At 43.3% G+C, this 16,706-nt stretch overlaps 1 protein-coding gene across 6 annotated transcripts in view; it reads right to left on the reverse strand.

Annotated features, from left to right (window-relative positions):
* Nucleotides 1-70: 70 nt before the first annotated feature.
* Nucleotides 71-16,706, reverse strand: part of plekhm3 (pleckstrin homology domain containing, family M, member 3) — a 48,558-nt gene continuing 31,922 nt past the window's right edge. For 5 of the 6 annotated variants that reach the window (XM_028023130.1, XM_028023127.1, XM_028023128.1 and 2 more), the window contains 2 exons: nucleotides 9,710-9,867; nucleotides 71-4,764 (listed from right to left, as the gene is read on the reverse strand). In XM_028023130.1, coding sequence (XP_027878931.1) covers nucleotides 4,602-4,764; nucleotides 9,710-9,867 — 321 coding nt within the window. In that variant the 3' untranslated portion in view covers nucleotides 71-4,601. The remainder of the gene's footprint in view (nucleotides 4,765-9,709; nucleotides 9,868-16,706) is intronic. The other variant, XR_003596219.1, reaches the window with a different exon arrangement.

Below are 16,706 nucleotides of genomic sequence, written 5' to 3' on the forward strand. Positions count from 1 at the left end.
ATAAACCAACAATGTATTGGGATCTCAGAAGCTAAAGCGACAAATCAGAATTAAAACACAGAAAAATCAGTTGCTATTAATAAGTTAGTTTTTATTGGCATCAGTGGGTCAATTCACACAGAACCAGACATGAGGACGAGCTGCTTCGATCAAAAAACAACGCCTTGTGCTTGCATAAGAGTTTGGCTGCAAAAACAAAACAAAACAAAAACAATAACCACCTAAAAAAAAAGTTCAGAGGTTCAGTCCGTCTACTTTCCTTAAATACTGTATCATAGCTTTTGTAAAGATGCGCCTGAAACATCTTCAGCTGCAAACTGAAAACAATCTGGTTTTTATCCGTAAAAATTGGAATCAAATACAATTTCCAGTTGGACAGACTATCAAGCAAACGCACGTTAAAGAAATGGCAAGAAAAACACAAAACATGTGCCAACGAGTACAAATGAAATAACTTATAAAGTGATCTGATGCACAACTTTAGTGCGGAGGAACTGCAGGTCCTTCAGCTTTACCGTCCTGGGAAATACACAGGATTAGTTTGTAACATTGTGTTTTTTTACAATAACTCCGTCCATGTGAGGTTCCACTGAGATCTAAAAACCTGGAAAACTAAAAACAAAAAAAACACACCCTGGTCATTTAAAGAAAGCCTGTTTGTTCTGGATAAAACTGAAACGTGGCGATTTAAAAGCACCACGAACGTCCTCTGAACACATTTCGCTGGAATACTGATGATTTCCATAATGCTGTGAATAATGAGCTCCGGCCAGAAGTAAAACTAGAGTTTGGTGCTGATGGCTTAAGTTTTGATGCTGCATTCAATTGGCGTAAATAAATACACAGACACACAATGAGCTTCCCTGAAACCTGTCAGGCTGCCGAGCACTAAATTAACACAACTTAAAGGAGCAATGTAGTCAAAAAAATCTAAACAAAACAAGGTTTTTAAGTTTGTAGCATGAACATTCAGCGAGGAACAATCAAACACTTTATTTTCAAAACAACAAATAGTCCACAAAAAATAGAAAAAAAAAGCATAAACCTTAAGGAAAAATAAGCATGTCGGCCATTTTGTAGTTATTCTTTGCCATTTTGTCCCTAGTTTCTTCCATTTTGCACCTGGCAACCCACAATTTCAAGTCTACGTCCCAAACCAGCAGTTTATTAATCATTGCAGGGATTTCCTGTCATGGATTACAGTGATCATTTATCAATAAATTCATAAATCTGATGTATAATTTAACTATTTCTAGAGTTTATAAAATCTTGTACTACCCACTATTCCCTCTTCCGATCCCCATTTGGGCCAAATGACTAATAAAATAAGGCCGATTATGAATTCCTGATCAAACTAAATTAACAAAGTGACTTCTGTCAGGCAATTATTTTTCACTGGAATCATGAAAACGACCCTAATATTGGTTGCCGGAGTTGAAATAAAGCAAGTCGGGTTGGAAGTGTCATAAACTTCAAAGATACAAAACGCGCAGCGTCCTCTCGCCAGCCACAAAAAATAGGATTTTCCCATCAGCAAGCTTCGAGCTGACAAGTTGCTATGGCTCAACTGAAACAAGACGAAACAACGGCAGAGAGATCAGCACTAAAGACTCAGTGGAGCAGTCGTACCAGCAGTTAAGTTTTTATTTGTATCAGCCTGAGAGCAGCAGAAGTCCAGCCATCTCTTCCTACAAGTTGTGGATTCACGGGAATTGTTACTGCAATAAAAAAAATCCAACGTTGTTCCTGCCTCTCTGACCGGAGCTGGGTCGTTAAAATAATGTTCTTCCATTGTCAAGGAATTAATCAACCGAAAGAAATGCGGTGTTAAAAATAAATCTGGACGTAAACTGCTCAAGCTTTCACCAAATCTGGGTCAAAACCGCATGACTCACAGCTGCTGGGTTATGTGAAAAAAAGGAAAAGGTGGGCAATGAAAGGCCATCCAGGTTGCATAGAGATGCTAAAAGCTAAAGCCGCTGTCAGGTCAGAGAGGCTACGCATGAGTAAAGCACAACAGGAAGTAGAATCACAGAGGAGGAAGCGGGAAGGCGGAGGCAGCCGTGAGATGAGCTCCAGTAAATTATTGACCTTTTGTCTTCCAGTCGGGACAAAACGCGCAGTCAGTGAATTTTATAATCAAGTCGTTGTGCTTTTACATTTACAGGAGAAGAGGGAGTGAAAAAAATTTTTTTTGTTAAAAATCTAAGCAATAAATCAGGAAGATTCAAGAAAGGCTGGTTGAAACAAAAGGAGAGGAAATCCGAAGAAGTCCAAATCTGGTTACTGTCACCTGCATGTGTGACAATTATAAATCATTTAATACATTTATATAAACATTATGGTTGTTTTCTCCCAGCTTCTCCTTAAGAAATCCCAAAAGAAGTTCCTTAATTTGTTTTTATTTAAATACGCAGACCTCTTCCTGACTAAAGAATCGATCAATTTCCGTTTTAATGATTTAAGGTCGCAGATTCATCAAATTTTGTTGTCAAAAGTTTTTCAAATGAGATTTAGTCAAACGATTTAATCCTCAAAGTCCATAAATAAAGGTCTTTAACAAAGCATTTTAGAAATTCATTTAAGTTGCTTTGTAGGTTTAAGACATCTAACAGACACATTTTAGAAGTTTGATGTTAATTGTTTGAATTAGAAAATAATTCAATTCCGCTCTCCGGTCGCTTTTAACGAAGTTTCAGTTCAGCCAAAAATCGTCGGGACATTTTCTGAACATTGTTGTTAAACACAGTGTTTTGTTTTTAAACTTTGACTTATTAATCAATAAGTGTAGCTTGTGGACCAACAAATCAGCCGGAGATCGGACTCAAACAATTTTCAGATCAATCATGCTTCAATGCCGACTTACAAAATATGAAAAATGTATTTATTTTTTCCCCCAATCAGTGAGTCCAGGTTGCTAACTTGGCTATTGAAAAGCAAATTGCCCTTTTAAAAACCAAGTCGACACACATCTGCTTTCAATTCAGGCTGCGGGAGAGAGCGATACTTTCAGCAGATAACAGGAAGGATGAATATGTTACCGCAAAATTCCTCTATTTGTCATGGAGTCAGAAATGTTGATAGCATTTTGGCTCAGAGTGAAGGTAAGGATTATCATTTACTACGATCTACATACAGAAACTCGTGCTTTTTGGTGAAGCTAGCTCAGCTAACCACGCTAACCAAGGGTTGGAAGAAACATTTTGAGTGAAAACTAAAGTTAAGGAATCAGCCACAACATTCTAGTCAATGAATGTCTAAGTTGAAATGTAATATTAGAAACAAACCGTCTTTTCTCCCAAAAGTGTAAATGTTTTTTGTTTTGTTTTGTGAAAACAAGATTTCTAGATAAATTCTGTTCTTGGCCAAACATCTCCTTATTTTTCCTGCAGCTTTTATGACATTCTGGACATTTGTGCACAAAACACAGTGTGCTATAGGTAACTTCGCTCCGTTTTTTTGCAACTTGACCAACTTAGACTTGTTAAAGTTGAACATATTTATTTGTAGAAATTGAAAAAAACAAAGAGGTTTTAATGATTGTTGTGGTTTCTAAGCCGTACCCAGTTAAAGGTCCCATAGGACCAGTTTTGAACCTTGATGGAGCCGTCTGGTGGCCGTAAGAACAAATTCTGCATTTCGGAATGAGTTGCGTTTCTTTGTGGGATCCTGTCGGCAATTCACAAAGAAAAATGGGATATTTAAAATAAAATGAATTCAAAATTTGAGAAAAACACAAGTTCCGATGTGGCAAATCAAAAGATAAACTCTATTGCTAAGTAGAATTCAATGTAAAAAAAAAAAAGATCTTTTCTACACCATATTTCATACTTTTTCAGCAGGACGGCTTATGACCCGTTTAACGCCGGGAATGAGGAGGAGGAATATTACTGCCAGGCAACCTTCATGATACCTAAAAGCACCAGAGACAGACAAAACTCCCCCACTATGTGATTTCTAATGGCTAATTCTCTGCGTAATTTAGAGGCTACAGAGTGCAACAATATTCTCGGAAGGCTTATAGCCCTTAAGAGCAGATATATTTTGTTTCTCTTTTTAATCCATGATAGATTAATCCATTTTCCTCTGTTATTTTTTAATCTAGGATGAAAAATAAATGAATCAAAAAGCGTCAGCAGGCTCCTCATGTCGGGGAAAAGAAAAGCAGCGGATTTTGTGCTTTGCTTTGTCATCCTGTGTGCTGACTAACAGTTTCGTCTCTAAGAGGTTACGACAAGCAGCCAGGTTTCTGCGCTTCCACTTCTCGGTGTCATCGGCTGCGGTTTGTTGTTTAACCTGGAGCAGGAGGTAAGTGAAGATGGGGAGTAGAGGATGTGACTACAGAGTGACGAGAACTCGGGCCTGTAGAGCCTTACGCAGCATTCGGTTCTTTTCTCCCTCCGTACAGAACGACGCAAGAAGCTCCGCGGCTGCATCCGTCCTGTGGTCAAAAAGCTGCAGTGAGCTCCAAGCTGCAGATGCAGGAATAGAAATAAACAAACAAACAAAAAAAAACAAAAAAACACACAGGCCCTTTGTCCTGTGTGGCGGCTGCATGACGGCACGTTTGCTCCTGGCCTCTGCGCTCGCGGCGGCGGACCTCAGGTGTCTTGGTACGGCAGGTGAAAGCAGCCGGGGCTGTCGTCATCGGGCGACCAGAAGGACGACGGCCGCTTGTGGTGGAGCTCTCTGCGGACGCAGCGGGGACACGGCTGGGCTTTCTGTCGACACTCCGCGTGGAAAACAGCGCCACAGCCGTCACACCTGTCAGCCGGGAAACACTGAGGTCAATCAGGGCCGAAACAAATAATCCGATTAATCATGATAAATCCGATTAATCATGATTATATTTGTATATATTTTTTTGTATCGTTTCAGGCTAATTACTGCTCTGATTGTGCTGTTGTGGCAAATTGCATGTCTTAGTCAGGATGCTGTACTTAATAAGTACTAATACATTAGTAATGATTTGATTACTAATTTAGTAGTCAAGTAATCAGAATAATTAGAAATCAATTATTTCAACAATCGATTCATCACGACTGATCCAATTAATCACAATTGATCAGATTAATCACGGTTGCTCACAATTAACCAAATTAATTGTGATTAATAACAATTACTCGGATTAATCAGATTAATAGCAATTAATCATGGTGAATTCAACAACTGATTCATCACAATTAATCAGATTTTAAATTCTTTAAAAAGATTCTCAACAATTGGTTGAAAGCCAACCAGTTGTGTACCCATTTACAATGAATGCAAAAGACAAAGATTATTTTTGTACAATAATCGTAACAACTCCTCCATGGGCTGCCACCTTATCGTGGTGGAGGGGTTTGAGTGCCCCAATGATCCTAGGAGCTATGCTGTCTGGGGCTTCATGCCCCTGGTAGGGTCACCCAAGGCAGACAGGTCCTAGGTGAGGGACCAGACAAAGTGCAGCCTGAAGACCCCAATGATGAGTAAAAACATTGGACTTGGTGTTCCCTCGCCCGGACGCGGGTCACCGGGGCCCCACTCTGGAGCCAGGCCTGGAGGGGGGGCACGATGGCGAGCGTCTGGTGGCCGGGCTTTTACCCATGGAGCCCGGCCGGGCTCAGCCCGAAGAGGAAACATGGGCCCCCCCTCCCATGGGCCCCCCGACCCCAAAGGGGTCGGGTGCACTGTGTGATGGGTGGCGGCCAAGGGAGGGGACCCTGGCGGTCCGATCCTCGGTTGCAGAAACTGGCTCTTGGGACGTGGAATGTCACCTCTCTGGTGGGGAAGGAGCCGGAGCTAGTGCGTGAGGTCGAGAGGTTCCGGCTAGAAATAGTCGGTCTCACCTCGACGCATGGCTCTGGTTCTGGAACCAGTCTCCTTGAGAGGGGCTGGACATACTTCCACTCTGGAGTTGCCCAGGGAGAGAGACGTCGGGCAGGAGTGGGCATACTTGTTGCTCCCCATCTCGGCGCCTGTACGTTGGGGTTCACCCCGGTGAACGAGAGGGTAGCATCCCTCCGCCTACGGGTGGGGGGACGGGTTCTGACTGTCGTTTGTGCTTACGGGCCGAACGACAGTTCAGATTACCCACCCTTTTTGGAGTCCTTAGAGGGGGTACTGGAGAGTGCTCCTCCTGGGGACTCCCTTGTTCTGCTGGGGGACTTCAACGCTCACGTGGGCAACGACAGTGAGACCTGGAGGGGCGTGGTTGGGAGGAACGGCCCGCCCGACCTGAACTCAAGCGGTGTTCTGTTGCTGGACTTCTGTGCTCGCCATGGATTGTCCATAACGAACACCATGTTCAAGCATAAGGGTGTCCATATGTGCACTTGGCACCAGGACACCCTAGGCCGCAGTTCGATGATCGACTTTGTCATCGTTTCATCGGATCTGCGGCCGTATGTCTTGGACACTCGGGTGAAGAGAGGTGCGGAGCTGTCCACTGACCACTACCTGGTGGTGAGTTGGCTCCGGTGGTGGGGGCGAAAGCCGGTCAGACCTGGCAGGCCCAAACGTGTTGTGAAGGTCTGCTGGGAACGTCTGGCGGAATCCCCTGTGAGACGGAGCTTTAACTCCCATCTCCGGCAAAACTTCGAACACGTCCCGGGGGAGGTGGGGAACATGGAGTCTGAGTGGACTGTGTTCCGTGCCTCCATTGTCGAGGCGGCCGATCGGAGCTGTGGCCGCAAGGTTGTCGGTGCCTGTCGCGGCGGCAACCCTCGAACCCGTTGGTGGACACCTTCGGTGAGGGATGCCGTCAGGCTGAAGAAGGAGTCCTATCGGGCCTTTTTGGCCTGTGGGACTCCGGAAGCAGCTGATGGGTACCGGCGGGCGAAGCGGCATGCGGCTCGGGCGGTTGCTGAGGCAAAAACTCGGGCGTGGGAGGAGTTTGGAGAGGCCATGGAGAAAGACTTCCGCACGGCTTCGAGGCGATTCTGGTCCGCCATCCGGCGTCTCAGGGGGGGGAAGCGGTGCAGCACAAACACTGTTTATAGTGGGGATGGTGTGCTGCTGACCTCTACTCGGGACGTTGTGGGTCGGTGGGCAGAGTACTTCGAAGACCTCCTCAATCCCACCAACATGCCTTCCACTGAGGAAGCGGAGCCTGGGGACTCTGGGTTGGGCTCTCCAATCTCTGGGGGCGAGGTTGCCGAGGTGGTTAAAAAGCTCCTCGGTGGCAAGGCCCCGGGGGTGGATGAGATCCGCCCGGAGTTCCTTAAGGCTCTGGATGTTGTAGGGTTGTGTTGGTTGACGCGACTCTGCAATATCGCATGGACATCGGGGGCAGTTCCCCTGGATTGGCAGACTGGGGTGGTGGTCCCCCTGTTCAAAAAGGGGGACCGGAGGGTGTGCTCCAATTATAGAGGGGTCACACTCTTAAGCCTCCCTGGCAAGGTCTATTCAGGGGTCCTGGAGAGGAGGGTCCGTCGGATAGTCGAACCTCGGATTCAGGAAGAGCAGTGTGGTTTTCGTCCTGGTCGTGGAACACTGGACCAGCTCTACACCCTCGGCAGGGTCCTGGAGGGTGCATGGGAGTTCGCCCAACCAGTCTACATGTGTTTTGTGGACTTGGAGAAGGCGTTCGACCGTGTCCCTCGGGGAGCCCTGTGGGGGGTTCTCCGGGAGTATGGGGTACCGGGCCCTTTGATACGGGCTGTCAGGTCCCTGTATGACCGGTGTCAGAGTCTGGTCCGCATTGCCGGCAGTAAGTCGGGCTCGTTTCCGGTGAGAGTTGGACTCCGCCAGGGCTGCCCTTTGTCACCGATTCTGTTCATCACTTTTATGGACAGAATTTCTAGGTGCAGCCAAGGTGTTGAGGGGATCCGATTTGGTGGCCTTAGGATCTCATCTCTGCTTTTTGCAGACGATGTGGTCCTTTTGGCTTCATCAGATCGTGATCTGCAGCTCTCGCTGGAGCGGTTCGCAGCCGAGTGTGAAGCGGCCGGGATGGGGATCAGTGCCTCCAAATCCGAGGCCATGGTCTTGAGCCGGAAAAGGGTAGAGTGCCTTCTCCGGGTCAGGGGGGGTGTCCTGCCCCAAGTGGAGGAGTTTAAGTATCTCGGGATCTTGTTCACGAATGAGGGAAGAAGGGAGCGGGAGATCGACAGGCGGATTGGCGCAGCGTCTGCTGTCAAGCGGGCGCTGTACCGGTCCGTCGTGGTGAAGAGAGAGCTGAGCCAAAAAACGAAGCTCTCGATTTACCGGTCGATCTACGTTCCCACCCTCATCTATGGTCATGAGCTTTGGGTCATGACCGAAAGAACGAGATCGCGGATACAAGCGGCCGAAATGGGTTTTCTCCGTAGGGTGGCTGGGCTCTCCCTTAGAGATAGGGTGAGAAGCTCAGTCATCCGGGAGGGACTCAGAGTAGAGCCGCTGCTCCTTCACATCGAGAGGAGCCAGTTGAGGTGGCTTGGGCATCTGGTCAGGATGCCTCCTGGACGCCTCCCTGGTGAGGTGTTCCGGGCACGTCCCACCGGGAGGAGGCCCCGGGGAAGACCCAGGACACGCTGGAGAGACTATGTCTCTCGGCTGGCCTGGGAACGCCTCGGGATTCCCCCGGAAGAGCTGGAAGAAGTGGCCGGGGAGAGGGAAGTCTGGGCCTCCCTTCTGAAGCTGCTACCCCCGCGACCCGACCTCGGATAAGCGGAGGAAGATGGATGGATGGATGGAAGTTTGAAAAGGAGTAGGAAGATGCAAGAAACTTATGAACTTCTGCCCCATAAATTCATACCATATTTTCAGTTGTACCCTCATAATTAAATCAAAAAATAAATAAACAAAGGCTAATTAATTTTGCATTTACATATGTCTAAATATATACATCTGTACATCCATGCCCATACACTCCATTTTGTGCTTCCCAGTCTTAGGAAAAAGACTGAAATCTTAATATTGTGCTAATTCCTGCATACTTGCACTGCTATGAATTGTAGTAATGTTGATCAGTTCCACTGTCTAATCAAATCAATTTAAGTTAAAAACTTTTATGCCATTTCTGCAAATTTTTTTTTTACAAAATGAATATCAGTATGAATGACTCCAAGGTTTCTATTTAGGTTTCGTGGCAATCTTTTTTGGACGTGATCTTACGGCGCGGTCAAAACTACAAATATGGCTTCCTATTTAAACACAACTAAAGTAAATAGATGAAGTTAGACCACCTGGGTCTAGTTGTTGCCCCGTTCTCCGCTGTCCGGTCTTACTGGCCAGCAGACCCAGCTGTTATCAGTTCACACTTTAACACTCAGCTCAACAGCTGGGTGTGAAGGGGTGTGTGTGCGCGTGTGTGTGCCATGCCACGGCTCAGCGTCTTTCAGGAATTGCTCCTGTTCAGGTCTTATCTGTCTCTCTCTTGACTCTCGGTGATGAAGACGAGGCTCTGGACTGTGTCGAGGAAAATCCCTTCTCCCTCTGACTCAGCCGGTGTTATGAACAAAACGCAGAGCGAAAGCTTAGGAGCGACACGTCCACGCTGATTATCACATTTTAACGGCCAGAGGAAAAAGTCCTGTTTGTTTTTTTCAGTATAAAACAGTGAAATAGGAGGTTTATGATGATAAATAATCAGTGAAATCAAGTCAGTTCTTATTTTAGCTCGCAGTAACAATGAAACTGTTTATGTGGGATCTATCAACACCTCTTATATCAAGTCTAAACCGTGATTGAACACGACCTCTCCGGGTTAGTCGAGGGCTCTGGAGCCGGCGTGAGGATGCGGTACCTTCGCGTGACGTTCTCCTGAAAGGGGTAGATGACCTGTCCGTTCTGGCACAGCTCGCAGATGAAGCCCTTCTCTCGACACAGGCTGCAGCCGAACACGTGGGAGCTGGCGAATTTGATCACCTTGGACAGGAAGGGGGCCAGTTTCCCGTCGATCACCTGGAGGAAGAGGGGGAATGGAGGAGAGGGGTGAGAGATATGTAACGCCGATAAATGTTAAAAGCCTTCTAATCGTCCATCGGCTCACTATATCATTATGACAACAGCTCTGGGCTTGAAGTCAAAAAGCCCGGTTGGGGAATATGCTTTGAAGAACAACAGCAGGGAGAACAATGCTGTGATCTTCTTCTTTCTTTAGAAAAAAATCTTTGATTGCTGTTGTGCAATGAGGCAGACTAAACATTGAGATAAGAAGCAAACCGTATCACTCATCAGACCAAAAAAAGATCTGCGGTGTCCATAAATCATCCTTTGTGTGCCCAGCCAGAGAGCAAAGTTTTCTGATGACCTACATGTCATCAAAAGTCACCAACTAACACTACGTCTCTACCACAACTCACAAACTAATCAGGGAAAATACCTTAAACAGTCCCTGCAGGAAATTGTGATCACACCTGTTAATGCAAACTCATTCCCAATTTGCAAATTTTGGGTCGTCATCGCAGCTTTTCCGCAAGTCTGACCAATCACCTGAACGTTTTCTGGATTTCTTTCTTCTGTGACATTCAGAAAAGCAGCTGAAGTTTGACCAATCCCGTTAGCTGCCTTCTAATTTAACTTCCTGTTTTATGACGTCTTACAACATTCAAGATTACATGAGCTTTATACAACTAACGCTAGCTAAATAGCCAATATTAGCCAAGTGTCGGCTAAATGTCAACTAAATAGCTACACAGTGTTTTTACTGCACCAGAGAGACTCAATCTCTTCACTGTTCAAATTATTCAACAGATTAATAACGTGGGATTTTTAAACCGCTAAACTCGAGTTTTAGCTTTAACTTAAAGCTTTTTAAGCAGAAATGTTTTGTTTTTGAAGACGACTGTTTTTTACTTTGTTCTCCGGCTTCTGCTTGTTACATTTCAGTAATTGTTCTGTTAACTACAAATAGCTCTGCGGTTTTCAGTAATAACCCTTAGCCTACAGCATTCACACTTCATTTTTGCATGGAAACGCTAATTTTCTAGTCTTATTTGTATAAAGGGTGCTATATCAAGAGGGTACTTGAACACTTTAAATATTAACTATACTAAAGTCCTGTCTTTTTTTCTTTTTTTTTTGCCATGACGATATTATGGCAAATATGGCAAACTTTGCAACTTTAAAGAAAAACAAAAGAATCTGTAATTTGAGGTTGCAACAGTCACAAAAATAATATTCTGGCGGGACTGTTTAAATGAAATTAAACACCAAGGTGACAGAAAAATAGTGCTAAAGAGGCGTACGACACACACAATGAAGCAGATTAAACTTAAATTACAACAACTGATAAATGACACCAAGACTGTAGTTGGTTTTGATGGAGAAGAAAAAAGAAGAGGAGGGGAAGCAGAAGGAAGAGAGGACAACAGGTAACAGGGCGGCCATCTTGTTTTTTGAGATCGTCTTTTAACGCTTAGCGAGTTCCTAAAAGGAGCGGCGGTGGGGCGGGACGGTGGTGGGCTGAAGGGGGAAGGAGGAGCTGTATTGTTGCATTTCTTCTGTGTACGAGTGAGCAGAGAGCATAAAAACCCAACATGTTTCCAAAAGCTTCATCATGCCGGCCGGGCTAGCGGAGCAGACCGGTTCATGAGGATATGGAGACCTGCGCATGTCTGACAGAGACAGGGGGAAAAAGTAGCAGAAAAAACAAAGGAGGAAGTAGGAGAGAGTGGCAGAGGTATAATAAACATGAGATCTTGAGAGAGAAGAGAGAGCCTGCATTCAGATACGAGTGGTTCCACCTGGCAGAGCTCTGGACCTCCCAATTATAAGCTCCTTCACGCTGTTTTTCAGACGACGAGAGGACAAGAGGGGGACTTGAGGCAGCGAGTGGAGGAAGAAACCACACACGCACAGAGATGAAACATGAAACACTAAGATGTACTCATCCTGTTTCCCCTGGATCAGATAGAGCCAAGTACAGAGCTGCAACACTTCAAATTGAAATGAAATGGTCTTCGGCAGCAATCCAAACGGAGCCTATGCAGCTCATAGCAAGACACTGATAAATATGGCCTTAATAACAGGTAGAAAAAGATTAAAATGTATCGTTTTGATTGGTCCTACCCAATCATTTCTGTAAAATAAATGCAAATAAAGCACTTTTTCAGTATTTATGCTTTTGTTTTTCAAGTTGTCAAAGTGTATAGGAACTTTAAATGAATAAATAATGTGTCTGGGGTATAATTGTGATGCGACACAAAGGTAATGTTTTTCTTTAAAGAGGTAAACTTCTGTGTACTCAGGAAATCGCTAACCCATCTACAGTGCGAGCAACGTGTAAAGACAGAAATAAACAAAATACTTGCTTAAGTTCACTGTTCATCTTGCGTTCCCCAAGTCTCCATGACGACCGTTAGATGCTATCTACTCGACGACAGTTTGTTTTCTGATTGATGCCCGGAGAAAAACATACTTTCTGGCCTTGCATTACAACAACAAACTTGTGGAGTCTAATGGGACTTTAACTTTAACTGTGTGATTCAGTTACACACAGTTACAGTTACAGTGTGAGTTCAGCCACACCATACGATAAATGCCCACCTCTACACCCTATTAAATATTCGGTCCATATTAAAATGCATGCATGTGTATCTGAATGTTTCTGTATGACTGGATTAATTTGATTATATATTTCTGTACTTGCATTGAATGGTTTGACTTGGAAAGCACCATGAGAAGAGCTGAATTGACTTTGTTTCCACGGGTAGGAAATGCTTTTACACCCAAACAGAAATGCTGTAAACCTACTCACAAGTGTTACGTATTTAAAATGTAGGAACGTGCTCAGTTGAGTCCAGATAATGAAGTTCTAACGGCAGCCAGACGGATCGGGCCGATCCCGAGGGAGGCAAAGAGACGTGCGTGTCCCCCTCCACCCACACCGAGCCAAACCAAATCCAAAGTAAAGCAGGCCTGCTCAGTCCGGTCCTGCCCAGTCCACATGACGAATGGATCTGCTGATGGAGGCTGACAGGCTCGGTAATTAAGGCCCCCTATTATTGGGCTGGGCAGAGTCAAGCGAAAGGCAGCAGAGCTCTGGTGGCTGACTGGCTCGGCAAGGGGAACGGCGGGGAAAAGAACAGGAAGGTGGCTGGTCTGACGGAGAGGCATGGGAGTAACTCTGTGAAAGAGCGAAAACTTGACAAACGGAAAACTAGTAAATCAAATCCAGCTTCCTCTGTGTGGATAAAGCCTGAGTGCTTTTCATTAAAACATCCAATTCCAGAAGCTGGCACCAGCTTGTTTTTATCAAAACTAGTTGGCTGAGGTCAAAATTGGCTTTCATTTTCCTTAAATGCCCATACATCAGCTGTTACTGCCGCAGTAAATAATCACTGACCGTTTTATTAGCTACATCAAAGGGCCACTGGCTGTTGGTATCACACCGGGACAATAATTCAGACTGTGAAATTTAATAAAAACATATAAATATATAAAAAAGTTGCAGTTGTCCTTGGAGACAACAATAAATCAGTTGCAGTTCAGAGTCGAGGAGTTCAGACTTCTGCAGGTTTCAGAACTGGACATGCATTGTGATTTAAGATCATTTAGAGATCCTGCGATCAGAATTTGGTGGCCAATATCTGATCTCCAAATCTTGCAAATCTTTCATTTGCATATGCAGATTCTAGCTGAATCTTTGTCTTCAAGAACAATGATATAAAAAAGATAAAAGAAGAGCATTTTAGGGATGAAACGATGAATCAGGTTAATTGTGATAAATACATTATTGAAAAAAATCGTCAACTAATTTAGTAATTGACTCATCGATAACTGGATTAAAAAAAGGCAAATGTTTTGAAAAAAGCAACACACTCAGAGCAGAAATCAAGTGAAAACTGTACAAAAATACCATATATACATTTTACTTGGATCTTTTAATGCATATCTAATATAAAAAAGGCATAAATTGCTAAATGATATACCTGCAAAATGTGCCATTACTTTTATCTGATTAACAGCCACACTGCCTGACATTTGCTGTGGGCAGATCCTGAAAGAGCTAAATGAACCCGTCTCACTGACCAAACAGATAATTAAGACCAAATATTCAGCTAACAGATAATCGCACAGTGTAAACCCAATTTTTCTTGTCTAAGGAACAATTCCAGAAAAGTCAGATAAGTCACTGATTGTGATTAGCCTTCAGTTTAGGGAACGTATATTAACTAGAGTTTTCCAAGCTATAATGAGGTCTGCACTGCATGGCTTGACTCATTGACTCATCCTCTTTGGACTGCACAAGGTAGAAAGTGAATGTCTTCGGCAGATATTCCAACCACTTTAAGCTCAAATCCAGTCTAACCACTTCCTGTGACTGGGTTTTTTTTTTTTACAGTTGAGACGCAAAGCTAAAAAGCGTTGCCCTTGTGAAGTGTCAGGAGTGAAGAAGAGCAGCATCAAGTAGAGTCCTGCTGAGTGTAAATAGCATGTAACGCTAGGCGCTAAGCTAAACATTCTGTAGCTAGCATGTAGCTAGCCTGTTTCTATAGTTACTGCTGACCTACAGGTCATGTCATGGCCTCAGACGGCTAAAGATAAATAGCTGATCATTTTGGTCTCTTTGCATACCATTGTAGGTTCGGTTGTTTCGTCCCCTAACATTTTGTTTTGGTAGAAATTAAAGTTATGTTACCACATTAGAGCTTTTTTTAAAAGTATGAGGTCATAGAATTTAAGAATGATCAGAGGTCAACTGCTGTATATGTGGAAAAGAATAAAAATAAGTGGAAGTATCATGTAGTCTAAAGTCTCTAGAGAATAATGCACAATTAAGTTAAATTATTTTGTACAATTTATGTTGAAATTTAATGGACATCCCAGGAGCTAACATATCGGCAGACGTGACTGAGACTTGTGCAAAGGCCTTTCTGATGACATAAGACTAAACTGTAATGTGGTTAAATCCTTAAGAGGATGAACCTTAGATTATTTTTATCACACACACCCACACACAGGTGTTTGAACTCAAGTGTTTACAGTTACACTCCATATTGGGCTACTGTTGCTACCAAGTATATCTTGTATTAATTATTACCATGTGCAAATGTTTATCGTTGTGGTTTCTCAGTGCTGTTTTTTCTGCAGACTTCTAAGGTGTTGTTTTTTATTCTCTTTCTTACATTTTTTCTCTCCTCTATTCTTATTTCCTTTAAATTTTAACTTTTTGCCCCACCTCTCTTCATTTCTTGCTTTTTTTCTTGCTCCTTTTCTCAATTTTGAGTCCTATTCGGCTGGAAAGGACAAGCTAAATGCAACGTATAAGACCCTGATCAGCTATGAACCTATTTATATGCATGTAAATAATACTTAGTGTTGTTTGAAGTGAAGGACGTTAGTGAAATAGTTCTGAATTAAGCACATTTTTGAAAAGAGTTTGCTCCAAAACCTTGAATTATACTTTTGCTTTCAGTCAGTGGAAAATCTTATTTGTTTAAAAACATTTTGCTCACTAAAACTTGAAGTTTCAGCTGTCCTTACGACAGAACTCAAAATTATAGGAAACATTTGCTTTTATATTTCAGAAATACGTTGGACATAGTCAGACCTAAAGTCAGATGACAATACTCTGACATGTAATCAATAAAATCATTCAATTTTAGGTGATTTGCTGACAATCATCATGCAAAATTGTCAGCAAAACAATTTCATAATAAATAAAACTAATTTGACATTTGTAATTCAATGGCTTACTGACTAAGCAAAATAATGTTGAATCAGATAAATTGTTCATTGAGGCCGATTTAAAAAAAATTATATGTCTCAATAATGAGTCTGAAAAGATTTTTAAAACTTAAATACAATTAAGTGGTTTTAATATTTTACGTAGATAATATGAGCAATATTTATGAAAATCCTTAATTACAAATAAAAATAAACGAATGCTTTACGTACACGGCTACAACATGCTTTGCTAAGGGATACAGAACGGGATTAAATGGCAACATGAGGCGTAATTCATGTGCTTTGAAGTAATTTATTGAAAAGATACGCGCAAATTTTCGGTAATTGCCAGAGCACGGCAAAAGTCCATACCATCTAATATTACTGTTTAGACAGAACCTAAACTACCAACCGAATTATTGATTTTATCTGGAAAAATCTCTGCACCTGGATTATCTTTGACCTTTTCCCCTTCTAAAAAAAGCTCCCACAAAAAACCCCAATAACAAACACCCACTTTTCAGCTTCTCTCTCTCCGCCCCTCCTCCTCCAGTTCAAACTCTTTCTCTGCTGCACGCAGAGTCTTTGTGCTCCAAAACCTCCTAATCCCCTAAAACTGCTGTTTAACAGCCGTTAGCGTGCCCTCCTCGTTCCCTCACACACACACACACCCACGCACACGCGCTCACACACACACACACCCCTGCACACGCACGCACAGTAAAGCTCCATTGAGAAACTGGACAGCCAGCTGGGATAACGAGGCTGGGAGGAACCGGGGTGAACTCTGTTTGGATAACGCGCTCTCCTCCATTAAAGGGAAAATACACAAAACTTGATGGATGATGTTGTGCATAAAGTGGAAACTGTCCCTCTGTTGATTGCAGGAGTTGCTCAAATCGGTCTTCAGTAAAACTACAATGTCTTCACAGCCTCACACCATTGTTTTATTAACATTCTGGCTCTTATTTAAAACAGAAACCTGATATAATATTGCCATCCATGACATTTAATTCGAATGAACTTAACCAATAAGATAGAATAAATAAGCAGATCCACAGTTTTTAAAGCGCTTATTAAGCTGAATATTTTCTATTCTGCTCTTTCTGGAGTAATTGAAATATAACAAT

Source organism: Xiphophorus couchianus, chromosome 7 (assembly GCF_001444195.1).
Source record: "Xiphophorus couchianus chromosome 7, X_couchianus-1.0, whole genome shotgun sequence".
NCBI classification, from domain to species: domain Eukaryota; kingdom Metazoa; phylum Chordata; class Actinopteri; order Cyprinodontiformes; family Poeciliidae; genus Xiphophorus; species Xiphophorus couchianus.